The 21,591-nt window shown below is 48.8% G+C and overlaps 9 protein-coding genes and 1 non-coding gene across 10 annotated transcripts; 4 read left to right on the plus strand and 6 right to left on the minus strand.

The window, feature by feature from the left end:
* Window positions 1-228: 228 nt before the first annotated feature.
* On the plus strand, window positions 229-5,379 carry EURHEDRAFT_527558 (SPX domain protein; the record flags this gene model as incomplete). Its single annotated transcript, XM_040787024.1, has 3 exons — window positions 229-2,457; window positions 4,621-4,677; window positions 4,756-5,379. 3 exons carry the CDS (start codon window positions 229-231, stop codon window positions 5,377-5,379), a joined length of 2,910 nt encoding a protein of 969 aa, XP_040643282.1.
* Window positions 5,380-5,826: 447 nt separating this feature from the next.
* Window positions 5,827-8,113, minus strand: EURHEDRAFT_444987 (6-phosphofructo-2-kinase PFK26; the record flags this gene model as incomplete). Its single annotated transcript, XM_040783500.1, has 2 exons — window positions 5,827-7,690; window positions 7,830-8,113. The coding sequence occupies 2 exons, from the start codon at window positions 8,111-8,113 to the stop codon at window positions 5,827-5,829; spliced, it is 2,148 nt and encodes a 715-aa protein (XP_040643283.1).
* A 1,220-nt stretch (window positions 8,114-9,333) lies between these two features.
* Window positions 9,334-9,835, minus strand: EURHEDRAFT_398767 (uncharacterized protein; the record flags this gene model as incomplete). The annotated part of the gene is made up of 2 exons (XM_040779867.1): window positions 9,334-9,735; window positions 9,827-9,835. The coding sequence occupies 2 exons, from the start codon at window positions 9,833-9,835 to the stop codon at window positions 9,334-9,336; spliced, it is 411 nt and encodes a 136-aa protein (XP_040643284.1).
* Window positions 9,836-10,412: 577 nt separating this feature from the next.
* EURHEDRAFT_445315 (FMN-dependent alpha-hydroxy acid dehydrogenase) lies at window positions 10,413-12,100 on the plus strand (the record flags this gene model as incomplete). The annotated part of the gene is made up of 5 exons (XM_040783523.1): window positions 10,413-10,440; window positions 10,501-10,559; window positions 10,609-11,836; window positions 11,891-11,964; window positions 12,014-12,100. The coding sequence occupies 5 exons, from the start codon at window positions 10,413-10,415 to the stop codon at window positions 12,098-12,100; spliced, it is 1,476 nt and encodes a 491-aa protein (XP_040643285.1).
* A 111-nt stretch (window positions 12,101-12,211) lies between these two features.
* On the minus strand, window positions 12,212-13,404 carry EURHEDRAFT_445082 (uncharacterized protein; the record flags this gene model as incomplete). The annotated part of the gene is made up of 2 exons (XM_040783504.1): window positions 12,212-13,121; window positions 13,169-13,404. The coding sequence occupies 2 exons, from the start codon at window positions 13,402-13,404 to the stop codon at window positions 12,212-12,214; spliced, it is 1,146 nt and encodes a 381-aa protein (XP_040643286.1).
* A 257-nt stretch (window positions 13,405-13,661) lies between these two features.
* EURHEDRAFT_t9 lies at window positions 13,662-13,750 on the minus strand. Its single transcript has one exon. It is a non-coding gene; the product is annotated as a tRNA-Val (tRNA).
* A 136-nt stretch (window positions 13,751-13,886) lies between these two features.
* Window positions 13,887-15,976, plus strand: EURHEDRAFT_407585 (DUF1593-domain-containing protein). Its single transcript, XM_040780599.1, has 2 exons — window positions 13,887-15,205; window positions 15,255-15,976. Exons 1-2 carry the CDS (start codon window positions 14,383-14,385, stop codon window positions 15,902-15,904), a joined length of 1,473 nt encoding a protein of 490 aa, XP_040643287.1. The 5' UTR covers window positions 13,887-14,382; the 3' UTR covers window positions 15,905-15,976.
* On the minus strand, window positions 15,972-17,803 carry EURHEDRAFT_535052 (putative MFS transporter Liz1/Seo1; the record flags this gene model as incomplete). The annotated part of the gene is made up of 9 exons (XM_040787312.1): window positions 15,972-16,310; window positions 16,360-16,519; window positions 16,576-16,620; window positions 16,673-16,903; window positions 16,955-17,141; window positions 17,194-17,272; window positions 17,319-17,457; window positions 17,513-17,570; window positions 17,623-17,803. The coding sequence occupies 9 exons, from the start codon at window positions 17,801-17,803 to the stop codon at window positions 15,972-15,974; spliced, it is 1,419 nt and encodes a 472-aa protein (XP_040643288.1).
* Window positions 17,804-19,014: 1,211 nt separating this feature from the next.
* On the plus strand, window positions 19,015-20,269 carry EURHEDRAFT_398772 (TauD/TfdA dioxygenase family protein; the record flags this gene model as incomplete). The annotated part of the gene is made up of 3 exons (XM_040779868.1): window positions 19,015-19,458; window positions 19,506-20,047; window positions 20,101-20,269. 3 exons carry the CDS (start codon window positions 19,015-19,017, stop codon window positions 20,267-20,269), a joined length of 1,155 nt encoding a protein of 384 aa, XP_040643289.1.
* Window positions 20,270-20,569: 300 nt separating this feature from the next.
* Window positions 20,570-21,106, minus strand: EURHEDRAFT_398773 (ankyrin repeat domain-containing protein; the record flags this gene model as incomplete). Its single annotated transcript, XM_040779869.1, has 1 exon — window positions 20,570-21,106. One exon carries the CDS (start codon window positions 21,104-21,106, stop codon window positions 20,570-20,572), a length of 537 nt encoding a protein of 178 aa, XP_040643290.1.
* Window positions 21,107-21,591: the final 485 nt, after the last annotated feature.

The raw sequence follows: 21,591 nt of genomic DNA on the forward strand, positions 1-21,591 counted from the left end.
GTCTGGTACTTCTGTCATTCACTCAACCTCTTCATTTCCTTTTTTTCTTTGATGGGAGACAATTAGATTGATGCTGCTGGGTTTTGACGTCTGAACTTGTCGTCTTTCTTACTGTTTGAGTGCGATATCTTCAATTGAGCCTCTTCAGCGCTGTGACAAGCTGTCGATCCTTCTATCCCTTCGATCAATCTGTCGTCGAACTGACGTCGCCCGCCGTCTTCGTCCACTATGCGTTTCGGGAAAACGCTGAAAAACTCGATATACCCTCCATGGAGCGGGAAATACATCGACTATCACAAAATCAAAGTCCTTTTGCGAGAACAGGACGTTACTGGAGATGGCAGTGATTCCGAAGGTTCACAATGGACTGAGGAAGACGAGGAGGCGTTCGTGCAGGAACTGATCAATGTTCAGCTGGATAAGGTCAATGCTTTTCAGGTGAAAACATCTCAGCAGCTCCGGGAGCGTACTTCTGCCTGTGAAGCGAAGCTGCGTCCAATAGCGCCCACCACGGATCAGGAAACACCTGCAATGAACGAGGACGAAAAGAGAGCAATTGCTTCGGATGCTCTTCAAGAGCTGGACAACATTACAAAGGAAGTCAATCATCTTGAGAAGTATAGTCGTGTCAACTTCACTGGTTTTCTGAAAGCTGCAAAGAAGCATGATCGCAAGCGTGGCGCGCGGTACCGCATCAAACCTCTACTGCAAGTGCGGCTGTCGCAACTTCCGTTCAACTCTGAAGACTATTCTCCCCTAGTTCGCAGATTGTCAGTGATGTATTCGTTTGTTCGTGAAGTCCTCAACCATGGCGCCGTCCGTCCTGAAGAGCTTGGAGAGCCTCGTTTCGGTCATGATGCCTATTCGTCGTTCAAATTCTGGGTTCATGCGGATAACATCCTTGAAGTCAAGACCTACATTCTTCGACAATTGCCAGTTCTTATTTACAATCCTGGTAATTCCAAAGAGCTGGACATGTTGACTGAAGACCCTACGATCACATCTCTCTATTTCGACAACCCTCGGTTCGACCTGTACAATCAAAAAGTCCTCAAGGAACCGGAGGCTGGGTCCCTCAGATTGCGTTGGACTGGACATCTAGAGGACAAGCCGCCTATCTACTTGGAGAAGAAAATTGTTACCGATGAAGATCGAAGTAGAGAAGTGAAGGTACAATTAAAACAGAAACACGTTCAAGAATTTCTCATTGGCGAATATCGGTTTGATAAGAAGGTTCATCGGATGGAGGATAAGGGCAATAGAGAGTCCGCAGAGGCTGATTCGCTTAAAAAGGACGTGGAGGAACTGCAATCTTTCGTCAAGGAGCATGATTTGCAGCCAATGCTTCGGGCCAACTACACTCGCACGGCATTCCAGATTCCTGGTGACGACCGGATTCGTATCTCGCTTGATACAGACCTGGCTTTGATACGGGAAGACTCGCTTGATGACGAGCGTCCCTGCCGAAACCCAGACCAGTGGCATCGCTCCGAGATTGACATGAACCGGATGGAATATCCCTTCGACGCAATCAGGACTGGAGAGGTTTCTCGCTTCCCGCACGCGCTGCTGGAAATCAAGCTTCGAGGAAATGCACTTAATGCCGAGTGGGTGCATGATCTGATGTATTCTCATCTGGTTAAGGAAGCTCCTCGATTTTCCAAGTTTGTCCACGGAGTTGCACAATTATTCGAAGACAATGTCAACAACTTTCCCTTCTGGCTGGGTGAGCTGGAGAATGACATCCGACGGGATCCCGAAACCGCCTTCCACCAAGAACAAGAACGGCTTGCGAAGCGGGCCGAAGACGACATCGCAGTTGGAAGCTTCCTGGGGGGTAGCAACAAAATGAGTCCGAGAATCAGAGCTTCTGTGGGTTCACCAGGGGCAAGGTTCAGCGACATTGGCTCTCCACGAGCCAGCAGACCTTCCCAGGCTGTGCCATCATCGCCCAAGGCCTCAGCTGCCCAGCATGAACCTCCCCATCAGGAACTGCCACCACCGGCACAGGAGGAAGAAGAGCCAGCTGAAACGGACAGATTGGACGGCCAACCTTCAACAACAACGATGGCCCGCCTAGCTTCTCTCTTCCCCTCGTTTCCCATCTCCCGCTCAAGCCGCACCTTCCATGATTCTGCTCCCTTACCTCCGGGCGTCCAAGATCCTGGCATATGGATCAAAGACTCCGGCCCTGTGCGCGTCGAAAGCAAAGTCTGGCTCGCCAACCAACGTACTTTTATCAAATGGCTGCACATCAGTATCCTCCTCTCCTCGCTCTCGTTGGGTCTCTACAACGCAGCTGGTAAGAAAAACGACGTGGCGCGGGCGCTGTCCATCGTGTACACGGCGTTTGCGCTGTTCTCGGCTGGTTGGGGATGGTATATGTATGAAAAGCGGGCAAGGCTTATTCGACAGCGGAGTGGGAAGGATTTGGATAATCTTTTCGGGCCGGTTGTGGTATGTATCGGGTTGGCTGTTGCGCTGGTGTTGAACTTTGCGTTTAAGGTATGCTATCAACTCAACAAACCATTGCTGAGTTCAAGCTAACTGGTATAGTATTCTGCCGCTCTAAAGCACATTCGAGGGGGTCATGAGCCTGATACGCCTAGCAACTCTACCATGGCTCCCATGGACGCTAGCTCTTTGAGATTGGTGAATCAAGTACAGCAGGTGCTTTAGGTCACTTGTGAGAGAATAGTGTCTATTGTATTACATCCTTGCATTTGCGCCTGTCGTTCGAATCATGTACATCATAACTACTTTTCATAGATCCGGTCTATATAGTTTATCCAAATCAATCAAACTCCGAGTGTTTGAGACTATGTCTCGCTTATATTTCCCTGTGAGGTATTCCCAAGTAACGGCGTGCGCTCTGGATCTGGTTCGTGCATTTCTCTCCGGAAAGGCTTGGGCAAATTCTCCGGTGAGAAATTTCTATGAAGCGTCAGTAAATCCATTTTAATGAATGTCTTGGAAACGTACCTATCCAAGAAGAACCCCCCAAATAACCATAAATAAACTGTCCCCAGAAACGCTATAACCCATTCCAAAATAGCAGCCTTGCGATATGCATTGATTCGCTCCGGCGCTGTAATAAAAATAAAAGTCATGCAGAGGAAGACCTCCACCAGAATCACCGCTGTAGATAGCGAAGCACTATTCCGTTAGCACCACACAACTTCACCAGAGCACAGGAGAACATACAAAACCCTCACAGTAATACTCCTCCTCCCCCAATCATGAATCCATCTTCCCCGGTTACACAAGAATGACACAAACCCGACTACCTCATTCGCGTACACAATCGCCGTGCCCGCAGCTTGCAGCGCCAGCCCCGAGAAACATATCTGCAGGAAGAGAAAGTGCACATAGTGGTAGCGGAAGGTATCCATGATGCTGAGCATTATGAGGGCGATGCTGGCGGTGGACGCTGCGAAGACGGAGAGGAGGGAAATGAAGCGGAGGGTTTTAGTGATGTTAGTGTCTTCTTCGTCGTCGTCGTCGTTGTCGTCGTTGTCGTCCGCTTCATTTGAATTTGAGTGCCGATAGTTACTATAGTTGTCGTTACCGTTATCGTTGTCGTTGTCATTTCGGTCACTGGTGCCGTTTGAATCGCTGTCATTAATGGTGCCGTATGAATTGTAGCCCATATCGTCGATGCTATGCGCACGGTTATATTCAGGCTGGGGATGGATCCTCGGATGTCCGGCGGCCTTGAACAGCGCGAATCCAGGCTCATAACGCATGACATGCACCGCAGCAACAGTAATCACAAAGCACACAGCGGTGATAGTCGATCCGACGAGGAACAGCGGTTTCAATTCGAACGAAGCGATATCTGAAATGAACCTATAGCACCATTAGTAACATTTTATTTTCCAGTTTGAATAGAAGGGCATACGCAATCGGATACGTTTGCCCCGGATATCGAGGCATTCCATGCGTGATCCATGATAGAAGCAAGCCCGATAACGTCGCGAGCCAGATCAACCCCGCTAGACAGGGGAACAGTGGGAGTCGAGAGGGAGGGATGTTAAGGATGACGAAGTGCAGGGACGACCAGAGGCAGTCATCGAGGCGGACTAGAGGGTTCATGGGAATGAATTGGAACTGGCATCCAGTCCTGTCGAGGAGGATCCGAGGGTTGAATCCAAGAGGGGAGAATCTAAGAATGAGGGATTCGAGATGGATCAGGTGATAGGTCAGCTGATGTCTGGATATAGCAACAGAGACCGTCTCTTTCGATTCCTCTGCTCTATTTCAATTGAATATCAAAGGCGTTGTCCCCTTATACTATTCATATAAACTACGACTACTGATCATTAAATCCAAGGAAAGGCAATGATGTCATGCCGCGGGGATCGCGATACAACTCCATGCGACAGCGGGAGGTATACAGATAGATGCCAGTGTCAAGTTCTCACTGAAGAGAGCACGCCAAATATAGCAAGCATTCGCAATGCATTACACATATCAATGAAGATGTGACCGTAATCCATCAATTTCTACGGCTGACAAATCGCTTACTCTTCGATAGCCGACGAGGATAACTATAAAACCGAGTCTGTCCCAGCTGACATTCGGTAAATCTCAGCTTACATAGACACTAATTCAGTCAAGAGCAATACCAGCATGACCAACTTTACTATCCAGATTATCTCCGACACTGTGTGTCCGGTACGCCTCCCATCTAACCACCCCAAACCACCTGCATCCACCTACATCCACCAAACGCCAACTAATAAAATTGTATAGTGGTGCTACGTAGGCTACCGTCGCCTAACCCGCGCAATTGCATCCCACAAAACCTCCCACCCCTCCGACACCTTCACCCTTTCCTGGCAAGCCTTCTACCTCAACCCCTCCGCAGCCGCATATCCCGGCGTTGACAAACACCAACACTACTCCTCAAAGTTCGGCAAGGAGCGCGTCTCGAGCCTCTTTGGCCGACTAGCAGCCGCTGGGGAAGACGATGGGATTAAGTTCCGGTTTGGGGGGAGGACAGGGAATACGAGGGATTCGCATCGGGTGATTTGGTATGCGGGACAGCTTGACAAGGGAAGAGAGAAGAGGGGGCTGGCGACAAGGGTGGTGGAGGAGTTATTCAAGGCGTATTTTGAGGAGGAGAGGAATATCACTGATCGGGAGGTGTTGGCGGATGCGGCTGTGAAGGTTGGGATTGAGAAAGATGAGATTGTGAAGCTGCTGGAGTCTGGTGAGGGTGGTGCTGAGGTTGATGAGGAAGCTGAGCGGGCGAGACGAAGGCTGGTGACTGGTGTGCCATACTTTACGGTGCAAGGGCACTATGCCATTGGAGGTGCTGAGGAGCCGGATGTCTTCTTGGAGGTATTTGGCCGAGTTAAGGAGGAGGAGAAGTAGGTTTAAAGCAAAGACATTCATTTAGTCTTGATAAGCTATCCTAATCTACAAATACAGTCTCCCCGTTAGTCCCATCTCAAAGCGTCTCTTGGGACCATTCTCAGCAAAGAAAAATAAAGAAAAGAAAACATTCCCAGACGCCAATCGCCTATCATGCGCATAATCGAACATCGCTGTAGTAACAATAAGAGTAAAGCAAGAGAACAATATTCTCAGGGGAGATCATGCAACTGAAATCAAGCCCAGCAGCTTTTCAAAAGAAGTGGGGTTGCACAACGATGATACAAAACAAGGTTGAAATGTCTGCATTAAAGGATCAAAAGAAACACATCGACATCATAAGCATTGGCAAGATTCGATGGAATAGAATGACAAGAACAGGCCATTCACAAAAACTTTCATCAATCATAAGATTCATAAGACGGATGTGTCAACCAAGGAGTCCGTTTAATAACTCTCTTGGCTCATTTCAAAGTCCGGCTGATAGTCAAACCATTCCGTCTCGGGGTTGTAGCGATAAGCCTTGAACTCCACGCCATATGGTTTAGGCTCCAGCATGTACAGCATCCCCAGCGGCACATGAAGGTCAGCCACCTGGTCGCGCTTAAGACCCCGGAAGTAGGCCAACAGCACCCGTGCCACGGATCGGTGAGTGACCAGCAGGACGTGGTCGGTCATACGCTCCACCTCAACGATCACGGTTCGCAGTCGGTTGATGACGTCCAGATAACCCTCACCACCAGGACCCGGATAACGATAGAAGAGCTTGTTCTTCTTGCGTTGCGCGTATTCCTCGGGGAACTTCTCGCGGATTTCATCGTAAGTCATTCCCTCCATCTCGCCAGCATGCAGTTCATCGAGCATCTTCATTTGCTTGACATCGTACTCGTCCTCGTTGAATGAAGAAATCGTCTGTATACCTCGCTGCATCATTGAGGACCAAACACAGTAATTCCGGGGTCGGTCGCGAGGAACGTACGATGGGTTCGGAGGTGTGCTGTCACCAGGGCGAGGCGGCATATGTCTCAATAAGTCCTTTTGTTTCTGATAGATCTCCCACTGGCGCCTTTGGTGGTCAATGAACCGTGTCAAAGCCTGGCCATATCGCTTGCCATTTTCGCTGAGCTCCGAATCACCACCGATGCGGCCACGCTGGTTGTCGATGCTCTCTCCGTGTCTTGTGATCCAAATCTGGCGAGGAGACAGGTTGAAATTGAGCAGATAGTAGACCACCTGTGAGGAGAGGAAGCCGTTTGTCTGGTGCGACACCACTTTGCGGCCCACATCGACCATCTGAATGTAGGCCATTCCGTTGCGCTCCTCATATTCTCCCAACGGCACGTAGGACTTTTCATACAAAGCAACTCGTCTCTTAAAGTCCTCCAAAGATTTCGTGGGGTCCTGGTCCTTGTAGTCCGGACCAGACAGCTTCAAGCGCATGTTGGCCTCGAGCAGTTCCTCATCCACACAGCTGCTCTCGAGAAACAAGATACCAAGTTCGGGGCCGGCGCGCGCGCGGATATGGTCAACAATCGCTTTTCGGCGCTCCATTGTGCTGTTGGTCGCATCCAAAATACCAACACTGCCTCCTTCGTCCAATACGTAGTTCAATAGCTCGTCAAGGGTATCCAGTGCAACCTGTTCTCGCAGTTTAAGAGCGCGCTGGTTCTGAGGATCAAAGAAATTCGCGGTCTGGTCCATAGGCTCGGGGGACCCCTCTCTAATGGCCACCTCTTCCTGCTCATGCTCCGACGCATCAGACTGTGGAACGATGGCACTCCCGTTCTGCGACTCTTGTTCCTTGCCATTGACTAAAATCTTGGCAGGCACAACAGGAGGCGGGAGGGAAGGGTCTGTGTCTGTCATGTCTGTATCAGACTTTTCCGTGCTGGATTCCTGCGTGTCGGTTTTTTCTGAGGGTTCCTGCGACGAGGAATTGTTCATGGGATTCCCCACGCTGACGCTCAGTCGGCGCACCGAGTCCACCAAATCATTATGCACAGAGCTCTTTCGCTTGTCCACGGGAGCAAACTTCGCGGGAGAAGGCGACTTGCCGGCCGCCACACGACGGCGCTCTCCAACGTTGAAGATCTTAGTGTCATGCTGCAACCAATTCAGATACCGGGCGAGCTTCTTGGTCACATAACTCTTGCCTCGGGCCGGCAGGCCGACCATGATAATCACGAGCTTAGCTCCGAGATCACGCTGAGAGATACGTCCATCGGGAGAGACCTTGGACTTGGTCAGGCCGGGAATATCGAGGGTTGTTGCACGGACACGACCGGGAGTAGGAGGGGTAGCGGATGCAGAGCTACGTCAGAAAAAAGACCGCATTAGTATAAGTTGACCAATCAATCTTGAGCCTAGGCCTTCACAGCCAACGAAATGGTGCAGGTAGGGTATGTAATGCGGGTCGCATGTTGAAAAAGCAAAAAGGAGTTAAGACTTACATCTGTGGAGATGACGGTGCAGTTGACATAGGCGTATCGGACAACGGAATCCCGACACCATCCTTGGATGCTCTGCGCGTATCAGTAGACATAACATTGGAGGAGCGACCAGCCGAGTTCTTGGGAGGAGGCATTAGCGACGACGCATCAGTCCCAGCGCTGCCATTGCTGCTGCTGGGATTGTGAATGTTGACGCCGTTAGCCTTGTCTCCGTTTCGCGACGAGTCGGGAGCAGCTGCGTTGGTCATAATGGCCGATCGAGCAATATCAGAATGTTGCGCCATCCCCGCAGCAAGCAGGGACGCACTCAGTTCTGAGAAGCTGAGATCGATAAGAAAATGAAAACAAAGATAGAACAAAGAGTTGTAAACTCTAGGAGATCGTTCAAAGTGTAGTTAAAGATAGGAAATATGCAGCAGTTCACTGACTGGACAAGAGAAATTAAAGGGAAGAGGGGAAGAAAAAAAAAATTGGGGGGAAAAAGTCCAGTGGATATAGTGGGATGACTCAAGAAAAGCCACTAGACGACACCGTTTGGACTGTTTGACTGCAAATTTATATTCGATAACAGAAGATTCGAACAGTCAGACGAAGCTGAGAATTCACCGAGAAAAAGACAGTTGCAAAGCGCTTTGTCGAGGTGAAAGTCCAGTGGCGACGGCAGTAATCGCACGTGAACGAGGGAGTAGTAACCAGTTTCGCTGATTGTATTGGTTTGTAGAGATACAGAGTACCGTTAAGTTCTTCCCTCCAACCCAGGAGTAGTAGAAGTATAAGAAGAAGAGTAATGTAGTGATGGAACGAAAAGATCCCAGTAGCCAAATAATATCGAATGCGGAAGATGAAGTCACTGTACGAGTATTGGGGTGGAGCGGAACACGAGAGAATGATGTCAAGACGCGACTGAGACCGGACATCGGCATTCGGATACAAGAGTTTATATTTAACTACAGAGTAGTACTCTTTAAGTTTATACAATAAGCATTCTCACACATGCGCTGTATCTATCATACTTCTAAGCAGCCAGATAACACTGCAGAACCCTGCGCAAACCCGTCCCTTGCCGCCGTGACCAGTAACTAGCTTGTATCTCGCTTGTTATCAATCCTGTCTGGTTCTTTCGGAGTGCTGGAGCCTCGGATATGTCTGGGTATCCCTTGAAGCTCAGGATCCTCGGATTCCGCCTAGCACCTCCCGCTGTACACGTCGTGTCGGACAAAAGACGCCGAGATAGAAATGACTGCGCGTACTCAGCTCATTCGTTCAACCTACTCCTCCCTCTTTTCTCCAGTCTGCCCTTGAACGGTATGCCAAGATTGTAAGCTGTAAGCTGCCATCATCATTACAGTGTTGTCACTCTGTCCACTCTCCCTCCGCTCCGGCTTCTTGTTCTTATCTTCAGCTGGCGGGCGAGTCGTATCACTGCGGAATTCTTGGCACTTGGCAGTTACGCAGGGAGGTCATTGCTGTGTAGAACAAATAGTATCGAAGGAAAAGTCTCCGGCTAGCGACTTAATTTCAACGTGAGAGCGATAAGAACCGCATACGCTGCAATACTCAGCACCGTCAAAACCACCACGGCATTCCCACTAGTCCGGAACTTGTGACGGTGGACACCATCCTCTCCCACCTCCGAGAAAAACTGTTTGTTTCCTTGTTGACGACGGAAGAGACCAATTATGAGCACACCCGTTCCATAGACTGCAAACAATGCACCGATGCTGTAGAACTCGCGACTGAAGATCTTGAGCACGACGAGGGCGAAGGAGAATTGGGACAGAGCGGTGCGAACGTAGGCGCCTTCAAAGGTACGTTGGGCTGCGCGGACTTCGACAATCTCATCAGAGGTTAACGCAACCGAACGAGCGCGGTGCAGGCGGAGGTGGTATCGGTCAGCAGCGCGACGCTGGAATAATGTTATTGTTGGTTGATAACAGTTCTCATTATTGTCGAGAGAGGATGATAAAGTGTCAATAGTGGGGGTATAGTCATCTCACCTCGAACATGGTGCACTGTATGGACACAACACAAGAGCTCAACCGCGATGCCAGTGAGGTATTGGAGGTCTGTCAGTGAGAATTTTGCGATGTTTTGTAGTGTCAATAACTGAATGTAGAGTATGGAAAGTAGTTCAGTAGAATAAGTTCCATCTGATCAGGCGTCGCGAAGTTGAACGCGCTGACGGCTCACGTGCAGCACGTCTTGTACAGATACAGTGACAGATCCTAGTATCCATTCCGTAGGATCAGTTCAGATAACTGCTATTCAACAGTTATCTCTGGTCTTCTCTCCGACTTTCGCTCGTCCAATAACAACCGCCATAAATCGAATTGAGTCCCCATCGCATATCGGCTATCCAAATTACCCAATGGGGAACTTCAGACGCCGCCCCGCATTTCTCCCCATCGGCCAGTTCTCCGACGGCGAATCTGGAGAAATATAAAAGCCGTATTCGCATATTAATGTATTTGTATGCGACATTTTCTCTGACACCGCTCTTTGTAAACATTATTCTTATATCGTGTCTTTCTATTCCTCTCTAACACATCATCCAATTAATTGAAATTGTTGAAAGCCGCCAAAATGGCCAAGGTTTTCGATGCGGCCGAAGGTATCTATAACTGTTACAGCTTATCTTGCCATTGACAAGGCTAATACAGAGGATACACAGTTGAGAAGCACAACACGAGAGAGAGCTGCTGGGTCACTTTGTATGGCAAAGTCTACGATGTAAGTCTTTCCAGGTAGTACACAAGTGCATCCCTGGCTAACCGTCTAGGTCACCGACTTCCTCGCAGAACACCCCGGCGGTGCCAAAGTAATCCTCAAACTGGCCGGTAAAGATGCCACCGAAGAATACGATCCAATACACCCCCCAGGGATCCTAGAAGAAAATCTCGCCCCCGAAGCATGTCTAGGAACCATTAACCCTGACACATTACCGAAGCCAGAAGCGCAACCGGAGCCCACGTCAACAGAGGAAGACCAGGGACCACCCCCGATGGAGTCGCTGCTTAACCTGGACGAAATCGAGCAGGTTGCTACCAAAAATGTGAGCAAGAAGGCGTGGGCTTATTACTTCTCTGCGTCGGATGACAAGGTTACCAAGAGCTTTAACACGGCTATCTACCGATCCATTCTGCTACGGCCGCGAGTTTTTATCGACTGTACACGATGCGATCTGGATACAAGCGTTTTGGGGCATAAACTGGGGATGCCGATTTTCGTGTCACCGGCAGCCATGGCTCGTCTGGGTCATCCTGCAGGTGAGGCTGGTATCGCAGAGGCTTGTCGCAGCTTCGGTGCCATGCAGGTCATCTCCAACAATGCCTCCATGACGCCAGAACAGATTATCAAAGATGCAGCACCAGACCAAGTGTTTGGATGGCAGATCTATGTCCAGATCGACCGGAAGAAGAGCGAGACAATGCTGGCGCGCATCAACAAGCTTGACGCGATCAAATTCATCGTGCTCACGCTTGACGCACCCGTCCCGGGCAAGAGAGAAGATGACGAGCGAAGCAGTAACGCATCCGCCCCGAAGCCCGCTGGTGGGTCGCCAGAGAAACAAACAGAGGCCGGCGATGCTGGTGGTGGTGTCGGAAAGCAGCTCTTCGCTGGAACCGATCCATCTCTCACCTGGAAGGAGACGCTCCCCTGGCTGGCCAAGCACACCAACAAACCCATTGTTCTTAAGGGACTGCAGGCACACGAGGATGCCTACATTGCATCGCTCCACACGCCTCAAGTCAAGGGTATTATTCTGTCCAACCATGGTGGCCGCGCTCTCGACACCGCACCGCCTGCCGTTCACACTCTGATGGAAATCCGGAAGTTCTGCCCCGAGGTATTCGACAAGCTTGAGGTCTGGGTTGACGGTGGCATTCGTCGCGGAACAGATGTAGTCAAGGCTCTATGTCTCGGTGCTAAGGCTGTGGGAGTTGGTCGTCCTGCGCTTTGGGGATTAGGTGCTGGTGGTGTCGAGGGTGTCAAGCGGACGTTTGAAAGTAAGTCCTCACCCCTTTCTTTTTTGTAGATATTGCAGATGCTGACTATAACAGTTCTGGCCGAGGAAACCAAGACAAGTATGCGGTTATTGGGAGTCGAAAGAGTCGAAGAGCTAGGCCCTCAACATGTGAGTGCCTTGTTCACCGTCAAATGTACGCCTACTAATGATCTTCTAGATCAACACCCGTCTAGCAGAACAACAGATTTATGACGGACCATCAGGGCTCGAGCTGGTCCGGGGTACATTCCGAGCCAAGCTTTAGTCAGTACATGTTACGCATAACTATAGGAGTCTTTATCTTTTGGCCATTTACTATTTGCTATATGTATACCTCATACCGCAATGCATTGATTAATATTTAGCAATAAAGCAATTATAACTCATCAGAGAACAAGCATCTCAACGGACTCTTCTTAAACCAAGCCTGATCCCTCTCCCATCCTTTAACCACATAATCTTTCCCAACGCTCACCACATCCTCAATCTGCTCCTCCGTCCCCCATCCCTGTACTGAACTCCCCCACGCCACCAAGTGCACCCCAACATGAATAGCAGTCCGGAATGCCATATCCACGTTCAACGCGGGGCGATAACCCTCGATAAAGTCCTGGATAACCCACGTCCCAGCATCAAGGTTTTTGAAATGCTTGAGCATGTATAGCTCAGCGATTATCTGGCCCAGATCTAGGGATTGAGCCCCACACTGGGACAATTCCCAGTCTGTGATAAAGAGGATCGGAGTAGGGTTGAATTGTTGTTGGTGATCTAGCACAGTGCTTTGAATAAGGACATTACCAGTCCAAAAGTCACCATGAATCAAACCAAACCCATTTCCATGAGATTTACCAATCTCCTCCTTAGCCATACCCCGCACCTTCTCAAAAACATCCCTTGATTCCTCCAGCATATCTGGAAACTTCCCTACAGCTTTAACCAGATTATTGTAGTTAACACTGAACTTCAACTCTGCCATGAACCTGTCAGCACACATTCTATTCTTCAGCTCTCCCTGTGCATCCTCATCTTCCGTCCACGCATGGAACGCACAGAGCCACTCCCCAAGTCCCCGGCCGATAGATCTCGCCAGGGCCTCGGGGAATTCATGCCCATGGTCGATTATGTAAGATTTGAGATCCTGGGCGGCTGGAAGATCTTCTAGGATCTGGGTGTGGGTGGCGAGATCGAAGTGGTAGAGATAGGGTGTCTTGACAATCGAGCTTTCATTTGTATGGAATGGGAGGTTTTTTAATGCGTTGAGGATCAGCTCCTCTATCACCTGTTCTCTTCATTAGCATATTTCTTCTTCAAGTATACCATGGTGAAAGAACACACGCATCTATCAGCCGTTAACTTAAAATCCTTAGCTGAAGCCAGAAACTCCTCTGCATGTTTGATAATCACCGTTTTCGTGCCATCGTCCAGCGGCCGTTGAAGGATCCCGCGATAGACAAAGTTGGCTGTTCCGCCACTTAGGCGGGTTAAAGATGTGCAATCATAGGGTGTGCTGATGAGAGATTGATTGATTTTTGCAGTGATTTGATGATCTTGATCTCGGTCTTGGGCCATTGTATATTGTGTGTAATATGTGTAGATGTTGGTATATATATATCGCTATCGGTGGATATTGCAACGTAAAAGCAAAAACCACTTGAATGTCCAATTACAGCACAGGTATCTGAAGCATTCGAAAATAAGTGAACGATATGGTGAACAGTGAATCATAATGATTTGTAATTGATCTGGAAGCATGCAGTCAAAATTAAGATTGGTAAAATTTATTTTATATGCCTTAGGCAATTGTTACATAAAAACGTAAAAAGAAATGACCAGACTGGGGCTCGATCCCAGGACCTTATCGGAATCAGGTTTTAATCTGTTAACGATACGTGATAACCAACTACACCATCCGGCCGTTGTTGTATCATAGATATATATTTAATTATAATAGCCAAATACTATTTTACGTTTACATTCTACTCCAGATGTACCACCCCCCAGAGATACACACTACATAGATTATTTGCCCGACGTATACTTATCCGGGAGTACTACTACAGCTTCCTATCCATTATTCGAGTAAATTCTGCATATCACCCGTCTTCGTCCACACCACCTACCGTGACCACTGCTTGGCACGTATCCTCACCGTTGACACCTTCCCTGGCAATGGCCCAACTTCGGCTACTACTCAAGCCAGAGAATAAATCGGAGCCCAACCAACCCCTCTCTTTAAAATCTGGCTTCTGAATGGCGGTTGAGACTGACGGACCGCTTGTTCCTACATCGGTTCTTTTCCGGTTCTTCAGCGATATCGCGGGGTCTCCGCATTCTCCACGCTGCATGCACTCTGGACAACATTCCTTGTCAAGGACCGGGGTTGTACGGGGATACTATGCTACGAGATCATTAGTTCGAAGCTGTGGATGAATGAGAGTTATGACATCAGTCAAACCCTAGGGAATGAAAGGAAGTTGGGTATAAAGGCCGGGTCGATATGAGGCTGGTGTCAGAGTAGTCCTCGTTTCCACTGCAAGTTCAAGCGTCATGTTGGTCAGCTTCTTATTCTTGTCCCTTTGGGCTGCTCTACAGGCCTTTGCGCTCCCAGTATCATCAAATTCGTCATGCTCGGCTACTCAGCCGGCGCACACTCGTCCTCGGGTTTTGATCCTCACCGATATCGCTAATGAACCGGATGATGCCGAGTCGCTTGTCCGTCTCTTGGTCTATTCCCACCAGTTCCGCCTCCAAGGCTTCGTTGCGACCACAAGTTACTGGCTCAACTCCTCTACTCATGAGGACCAGATCATCCACACCCTCAAGGTCTACGGCAATGTCTTGCCTAATCTGAAGACCCATGCCGATGGCTGGCCCGAGGCCGAATTTCTGATTAATAATACCAAGGCTGGTCTACCAGTCTATGGAATGGACGGTGTAGGAGAAGGCAAAGACAATGATGGATCTGAGCTATTGATCCGTACCGTTGATGCATCGGATGAGATCCTCTGGCTGCCTTGCTGGGGGGGTACAGCGGTTCTGGCACAGGCACTGTGGAAGATTAATGCCACCAGAAGCGTGGACGAGATTGAGAATTTTGTAAAGAAGCTACGTGTATACGCCATCTCAGACCAAGACAATACAGGACCCTGGATTCGTCGTCATTGGCCGCAGTTGTTTTATATCGCTAGTGTCCACCAGTTAAATATATATGCCCTTGCGGCATGGTCGGGCATATCCGGTGAAGACTACTATTATTTTGAGCACACCGGCGCCAACACTTCCTCGATTTCGAAGGAATGGGTAAAAGAACATATACAGAATGTGGGAGAGCTGGGTGCGCAGTACCCAGAATTTGACTATATCCCGGAGGGTAAGCTCCACCCATCTAACTATGCCTAGTTGCATGACTAACTTGGCAGGTGATACACCAACTTTCCTCTATCTTATTCAGAATGGGCTTTCCGATATCGAACACCCAGAATGGGGTTCCTGGGGTGGTCGTTACGGACCTGTATGCTATGGCGAAGGCCATTATGCCGACACAGCAGACCTCATCACCGGCCCCGATGGCATCAAACGCTCCTCATCACAAGCCACCATCTGGCGTTGGCGCTCAGCCTACCAAGCCGATTTCGCAGCTCGCATGCAATGGTCGAATACGGACCGATTCGAAGACGCCAACCACGCACCCGTGGCTATTGTCAACCAGCGTTGCGGGTTGGCTCCGGTGGATATTACCATGCGACCTAACCAAACGCTTCAGTTGAATGCCGATGCCTCTTACGACCCGGATGGCGATCAAATCTCGTTCAAGTGGTGGCAGTATGTTGACCCGTCGGACACGGAGTGGCCCCCATCCACCGATGCCTTGTCATTGAAGATCCGGGGTTCGACATCGCCGAACCCAACTATTACTCTTCCGTCAGAAAACATCCTGTGGCAGGCCGGTGGAGCGCGCGGATACCGTTTGGAGAGAACGTTGCATTTGATTCTGGAAGTCAGCGATGGGGCCTTGGTTTCGTACAGACGGGTCTTGGTCAAGTTCAACATTCCCCGTCCGGCAGAGTAACCGCACAGACAAATACAACATTTTGTATATACCACATCTATCTATCTCAACTATACAAAACTGACATTTACAACCCTTTTTTCTCCAACCCCCTAATACCAACCGTCGTAATAATCAAAATCCCCGACAAAATACTCGACGTAATAAAACCCTTCGTATATTGCGGCCCATCCACCTGCTGCCAAACAACCTGCGGCAGCCACGCCTGAAAGACATACGCCATTTCATTCATACTTCCAATAACCAGGGCACGTTCTTCATTATCCTCGGAGCAAATCTCGTGCGTCCATGCCATGAGTAAACCACTCAAGCCGTATCCTGAACCAGCGAGAATATAGCAGGCCCAATGCCAGCCGGTGGGGATGTCCCAGATTGCTAGGGAGACGTAGCAAATGATGTTTATTATCTGATGACATTAGCATTGTATTCACATTTAGAGCGAAGCGAGGACATACAGCGCCAAAGATGATGGGTGGCCAGCGGCGCCCCTTGAGGATTGTATCGGATGTCCAAGCGTAAATTAGGGTCGTGACGACTTGAACTGCGTTGGTTGTTGTGGGATAGGCGTTGATCTGCCAGACTTCGTAGACTGGGTCTTTGGAGGCTTTGAGGTATCTGATATTGTTAGCCTGCCTCAACACAGGCATACAATAAGTAAAAGGAGAACATACTGTTGGAAAACAGGCTGACTACTTGCAGCGGCATTATTAAACGCACTATATCATGTTAGTTGGCCCTATGAGATATCCATTTTGCAGTGCAACTCACATATATAAAATCGTCAAAAGCCAAATATGCCACGAAGTAAATATCTTCTTAAGCTTGGACTTAGTATACGGCTCTCGAGGCTTGCGCCCTTCCAACTCCATTCGTTTCTGCGATAGCGCCACTTCCTTCTCACTGAGATACCACGGATTCGAAATCTCGGGAACATCAGGTAAAACGAAGAAGCCGCTTATCGCTATAGGAAGGGAAATAATTCCGTCGATTAGGAATAGCCTACTCTATTAGAATTTCCATATTAGTAGCGAGTAAGGGTCGGAGTCTTACCACTGCCAACCTCTAAAACCGCCGCGTCCTTCTAAGTTATATACACCAGCCATGAGGTAGCCCGAGAACATACTTGCGATGCCGCTGCTAGTGTGAAAAATGCAGGATCGTTTGGCGAGTTCGTCTTTGCGGTACCAAGAGCCGATGATGTATTGCATGCCGGGGTAGAATGTGCTTTCTGCGAGGCCTGCACGCTATCTTAGTATTCACCGATATAGACTTGATAGTTAGAAACATACCGACGAAGAACCGCAAAACATAGAATTGAGTTGGCGTGTTACATCTTGATAAGGAAAACGTCAAGACAGTCCACAGGAGCTGTTCACGTTAGCATAGCCCATTCAATAACGATGGCAATGCATACCTCCATAGCTGGAATCCAATATCTAGGCCGGACTCGAGTTAAGAGCATATTACTCGGAATCTCGCCAATGACGTAGCCAACGGTCCAGCATGCTTGTATGTAATTCAGCTGATTGCCATACATGCCCAAATCCTCCTTCCTATAGAGGGTTAGCTGTGCTGCGCCATAAGATACAATTAAGGGTGATGACTTGCATTCCAGATACAAATGCATTGTTAATGTTAACCTGATCCAGATATTTGATGAAATATCCTGACCAATTAGCATCCTGCCCAATGCAAGCAAAAGGAACCAAATTACTTACCCAAAGATGCAAAGGTAAGAATGGCTGTATCCAACTTGAACAGCAACCGCCGCTCCTCCAGCGACTTGTCAAATGTATCCCAAATATAACTCACCCATTTTTTCTTAACATCCTTCCGCACCGGATCTGATGAAGAGTCGACGTCTCGTTCATCGACGACGACAGAGTCTTGAGGAGCCATTTTTGTCTACCCGCAGATGAATTGACTTTAACTTGTCTTGTGATAAACATTGGACGCAACCAAGTTATATGAGATACATCCCCGGTGTACAACTAGAGCTTCAAATGTCGGAGAAAAGAGGAAAAGCGTAACAAGGACCGATAGCTTGTTTGGGTCTTGGTACTGGGAGGGGAGTATTACTGGGAGGACATTTCTCATTGTGTACTACTTTTGCGCAATCGTACAATGCAGCTAGTGTCAAGACAGCAAATTAGAAATAACCATTGCTGAGAGTTGCTTACGAAGGTCACCACCATATGTCGGTCAAAGCTCGCCATACGGGTTATCCATTGCCATGGGCTATGAACTGCGCTATTAACTTAGGGCTCACCGGAAACCAACTGACAGTTTCAAATCTGTTCATGTCAAGATAATCTTATCTCTCCCCGGATTCTAGTCTAGACTTCCAGTAATTTACTAGTTTTGATTGGCCAAATCGTATTTTTGTAGTAAGCTAGGGTCTGCAAGTCACAGGACAGCTGCGACAGCGATGAGGAGACTAGAACTGCCAACTCTTGCTCTGCCTTACAGGTATACTAGATAACAACAAATTAATTACTGACAGTGCTTCTCCATCCCGATTCAATAGACTCCGTACACAAATTCGACATTTTTGAAAATCCTGGTACAGTACCGATTACGCCATATCCGTCAGATATAACGTTAACCAGTGCGACCAGAACAACCCAACAGGATTCCATACAGAAACGATTCATGTATTTTTTTTCAATAGTGTATGTCTCGAACAGCCTATTAAGGACCCCGAAGTTCAACCGCAAATAACATCTGATCGCCCCTCCATATCACCGGAAGAGCTTACTCGTTGCTTAGAAATTGGTCCTCGCCATTGAATCCCTGGATGATGATATCGAAGCCATCCGTCTAATACGGTTGATTTATCCCAGGCACACCCGAATGGTCGCAGATAAGCAATGCAGACATTCCCGCATCAATAAGAAACAAAGGGACACGGTGATCTCGTCCAACGCTTGAATGCATCGTGCGTGCCATGTAGAAAGCGCAATGAGGGGGTGCATATGATGTGATCGATTCTTGGATATCAGCCTGAATGCAAAATAACAAGCAGAGGATACTTAATAATGCTGGATCCGACGCCATAAACAGCCAGTGATATCGGATTATCGGGATATCCAAGTGTATCGCATCGCAACATGGCTCCTGTTCCCATCGATTCTCGCATTGTCGATGTCGCTGAGCCCCGGAAGGACACTCTTGCCCTTCCGTCGGCCGCTCGTAAACGGCTGGAAAAAGACGGCATCGATCTCTCTGCCGGATACCCATATCGTCCTTCTCGTCCGCTCTTTATTGACGATGTGTACAATGTCCGCAACTACGACCGTCCGCACGTCGACCCCGCGACTCGCGCCGACCCAGAGAAGAAAGCCTTGCTCTCGGCCGCCAAGCAGGTTATTCATCTCACCAGGCACATTGGAACGGAGATAGTGGGTCTGCAGCTGAAGGACCTCACCAACCAGCAGAGGGACGAGCTGGGTTTGTTGATTGCAGAGCGGAGTGTGGTTTTCTTCCGTGACCAGAATATCTCTCCCCAGCAGCAGAAGGAGCTGGGAGAGCACTTTGGTGAGATCGAGGTTCATGTATGTTACCCACTTGATGCGGTATGAGCATTGCTAACCCTGTCCAGCCCCAAGTCCCTCAAGTCCCTGGCGTAACCGGCGTTACCGTCATCTGGCCCGCCCTCCAAGCGACCGAAAACCCTGCCAACTTCCGTCGACCGGGAGGCTCCTCACGCTGGCATACAGACCTGGTCCATGAGCGACAGCCCGCAGGCGTAACGCACCTTCACAACGACACGGTTCCCACAACCGGCGGCGACACTCTCTGGGCCAGTGGATACGCAGCATACGAAAAGCTATCTCCTGCTTTCCGCAAGATCATCGATGGAAGGACGGCTATCTACCGATCTGCGCATCCCTATCTAGACCGCAAGAACCCAGAGGCAGGACCAAAATACGTAGAGCGTGAGCATCCCCTCGTGCGTGTGCATCCGGCAACTGGTTGGAAGGCATTGTGGGTGAACCGCGCTATGACGGACCGGATTGTTGGTCTTGATAAGGCGGAGAGTGATGTTATTTTGGGATACCTGTTTGATGTGTATGAGAAGAATGTTGATATCCAGGTTCGCTTCAAATGGTCGCCTCGGACGAGCGCCTTGTGGGATAACAGGTGAGCTTTGCTTCTGCATGATCCATAAAAGACGTGTACTGACAACCCCACAGAATCACTATCCACAACGCCAGTTGGGACTATGAGAACTCAGAGCCTCGTCATGGCACCAGAGTGACCTCGCTCGCGGAGAAGCCATTTTTCGATCCGAATGCTCCGACAAGGAGAGAAAAACTAGGCTTATTGGGAAAGGACGAAATTGAAGAGTTAGCAAAGAACTAACAAGAGTATGATTGTTCCGTCTTAGGTCTTGTCAATATGATACATGTGAACCAGTGATTCCAATAAAATGACATCTGAGAAGTATTCCAACATTCGTATCCCTGATAGAACTAGCATCGGCCCATAGATTACATAAAAAAATCCGACATCCTCACTGCAAGGGTCGGATGCCATTCTTGCATATCCCCGTACGAACACGGCTCCATCTCACTCTCTGACACAGACGGGTTTGAAAAGTGATCGATCGTAGATCCCTATTAAGTCAGACTGCCAGCATACACCGCATCCCAGGGAACAAGGTCAACATACTATAGAAATTCCACTCTGAGGCTTCCTTTCATCCCTAACAAGATCATGAATCCCACCAACAACCTCCAAATTCTCTGCCGCAACCGCACACTGAATCAAAATATCTTTAATAGCCCACACATCCACGCCAGGACCATACTTAACCAACGCCCCCAAAACCCTCATATCACTAACACAACACGCCAGCACAAGCGCACTCCGAAAGAACCCATCATCTTCAACAAGCTCCTCCTTCACCCCCATTTCCAAAAGAGCTCGCACAACCGTCGCGCGGTCCATGCGGATGGCTTTCAAAAGCTCATACCATCCTGCCTCCTTAATATTTATGTCATGGAGAAGGAGCTTGACGATTTCAACGCGGTGGAGGAAGTCTGCGAGTCCGAGGGCGGATGTGCCGCTGTCGTTTTCAGCATTGCGGTGGGCGCCGATGGAGAGGAGGTGTTTGACGCGGGACTCATCGCCTAGCATGCAGGCTATGTGAAGATTGGCTGTGAGATCTTGGTAGGTGAGATTGGTATGGATGTTCATGGCGAGAATGTCGTCGTTGAGCTTGGTTTTCTTTGGAATGGCCACTGCCTTAGGAGTGTGGGTTAGTCGGTGCTTGGTAGATTTGATAGGAAATACCCACAAGAACAACCAGGGTTTTTTTGGGACTATCTCGGAACTAGATGTAAAGAGAACGTATGGAATCCAGTTGTACTTTTATGTCAGTCAAAACAATTGGACCCTTTTAACCCGTCAAACTCGAAAGCTGAGATATTGAGGATTATGAGTAGAAAAAACTTTTTATTAAAATTCATGTTGTTAATCTAACTATTTATATCAGGGGGCAAAAGATATGGAGTGAATGGAGATTTAATGGTTTGTTTACTTTTGAGGGTTGTGTTCCCGACGAGCCCTGATGAGATGACATATAGGATAAATGACTGCGAACCAGTACAAAGAAAAGAAAAAAAAAAAAAAAAAGAGAGACAAAGAAAAGGAATGGTAATTAAAGAATTTAGGCTGTAAAT

This window comes from Aspergillus ruber, assembly GCF_000600275.1.
Source record: "Aspergillus ruber CBS 135680 unplaced genomic scaffold scaffold00001, whole genome shotgun sequence".
NCBI classification, from domain to species: domain Eukaryota; kingdom Fungi; phylum Ascomycota; class Eurotiomycetes; order Eurotiales; family Aspergillaceae; genus Aspergillus; species Aspergillus ruber.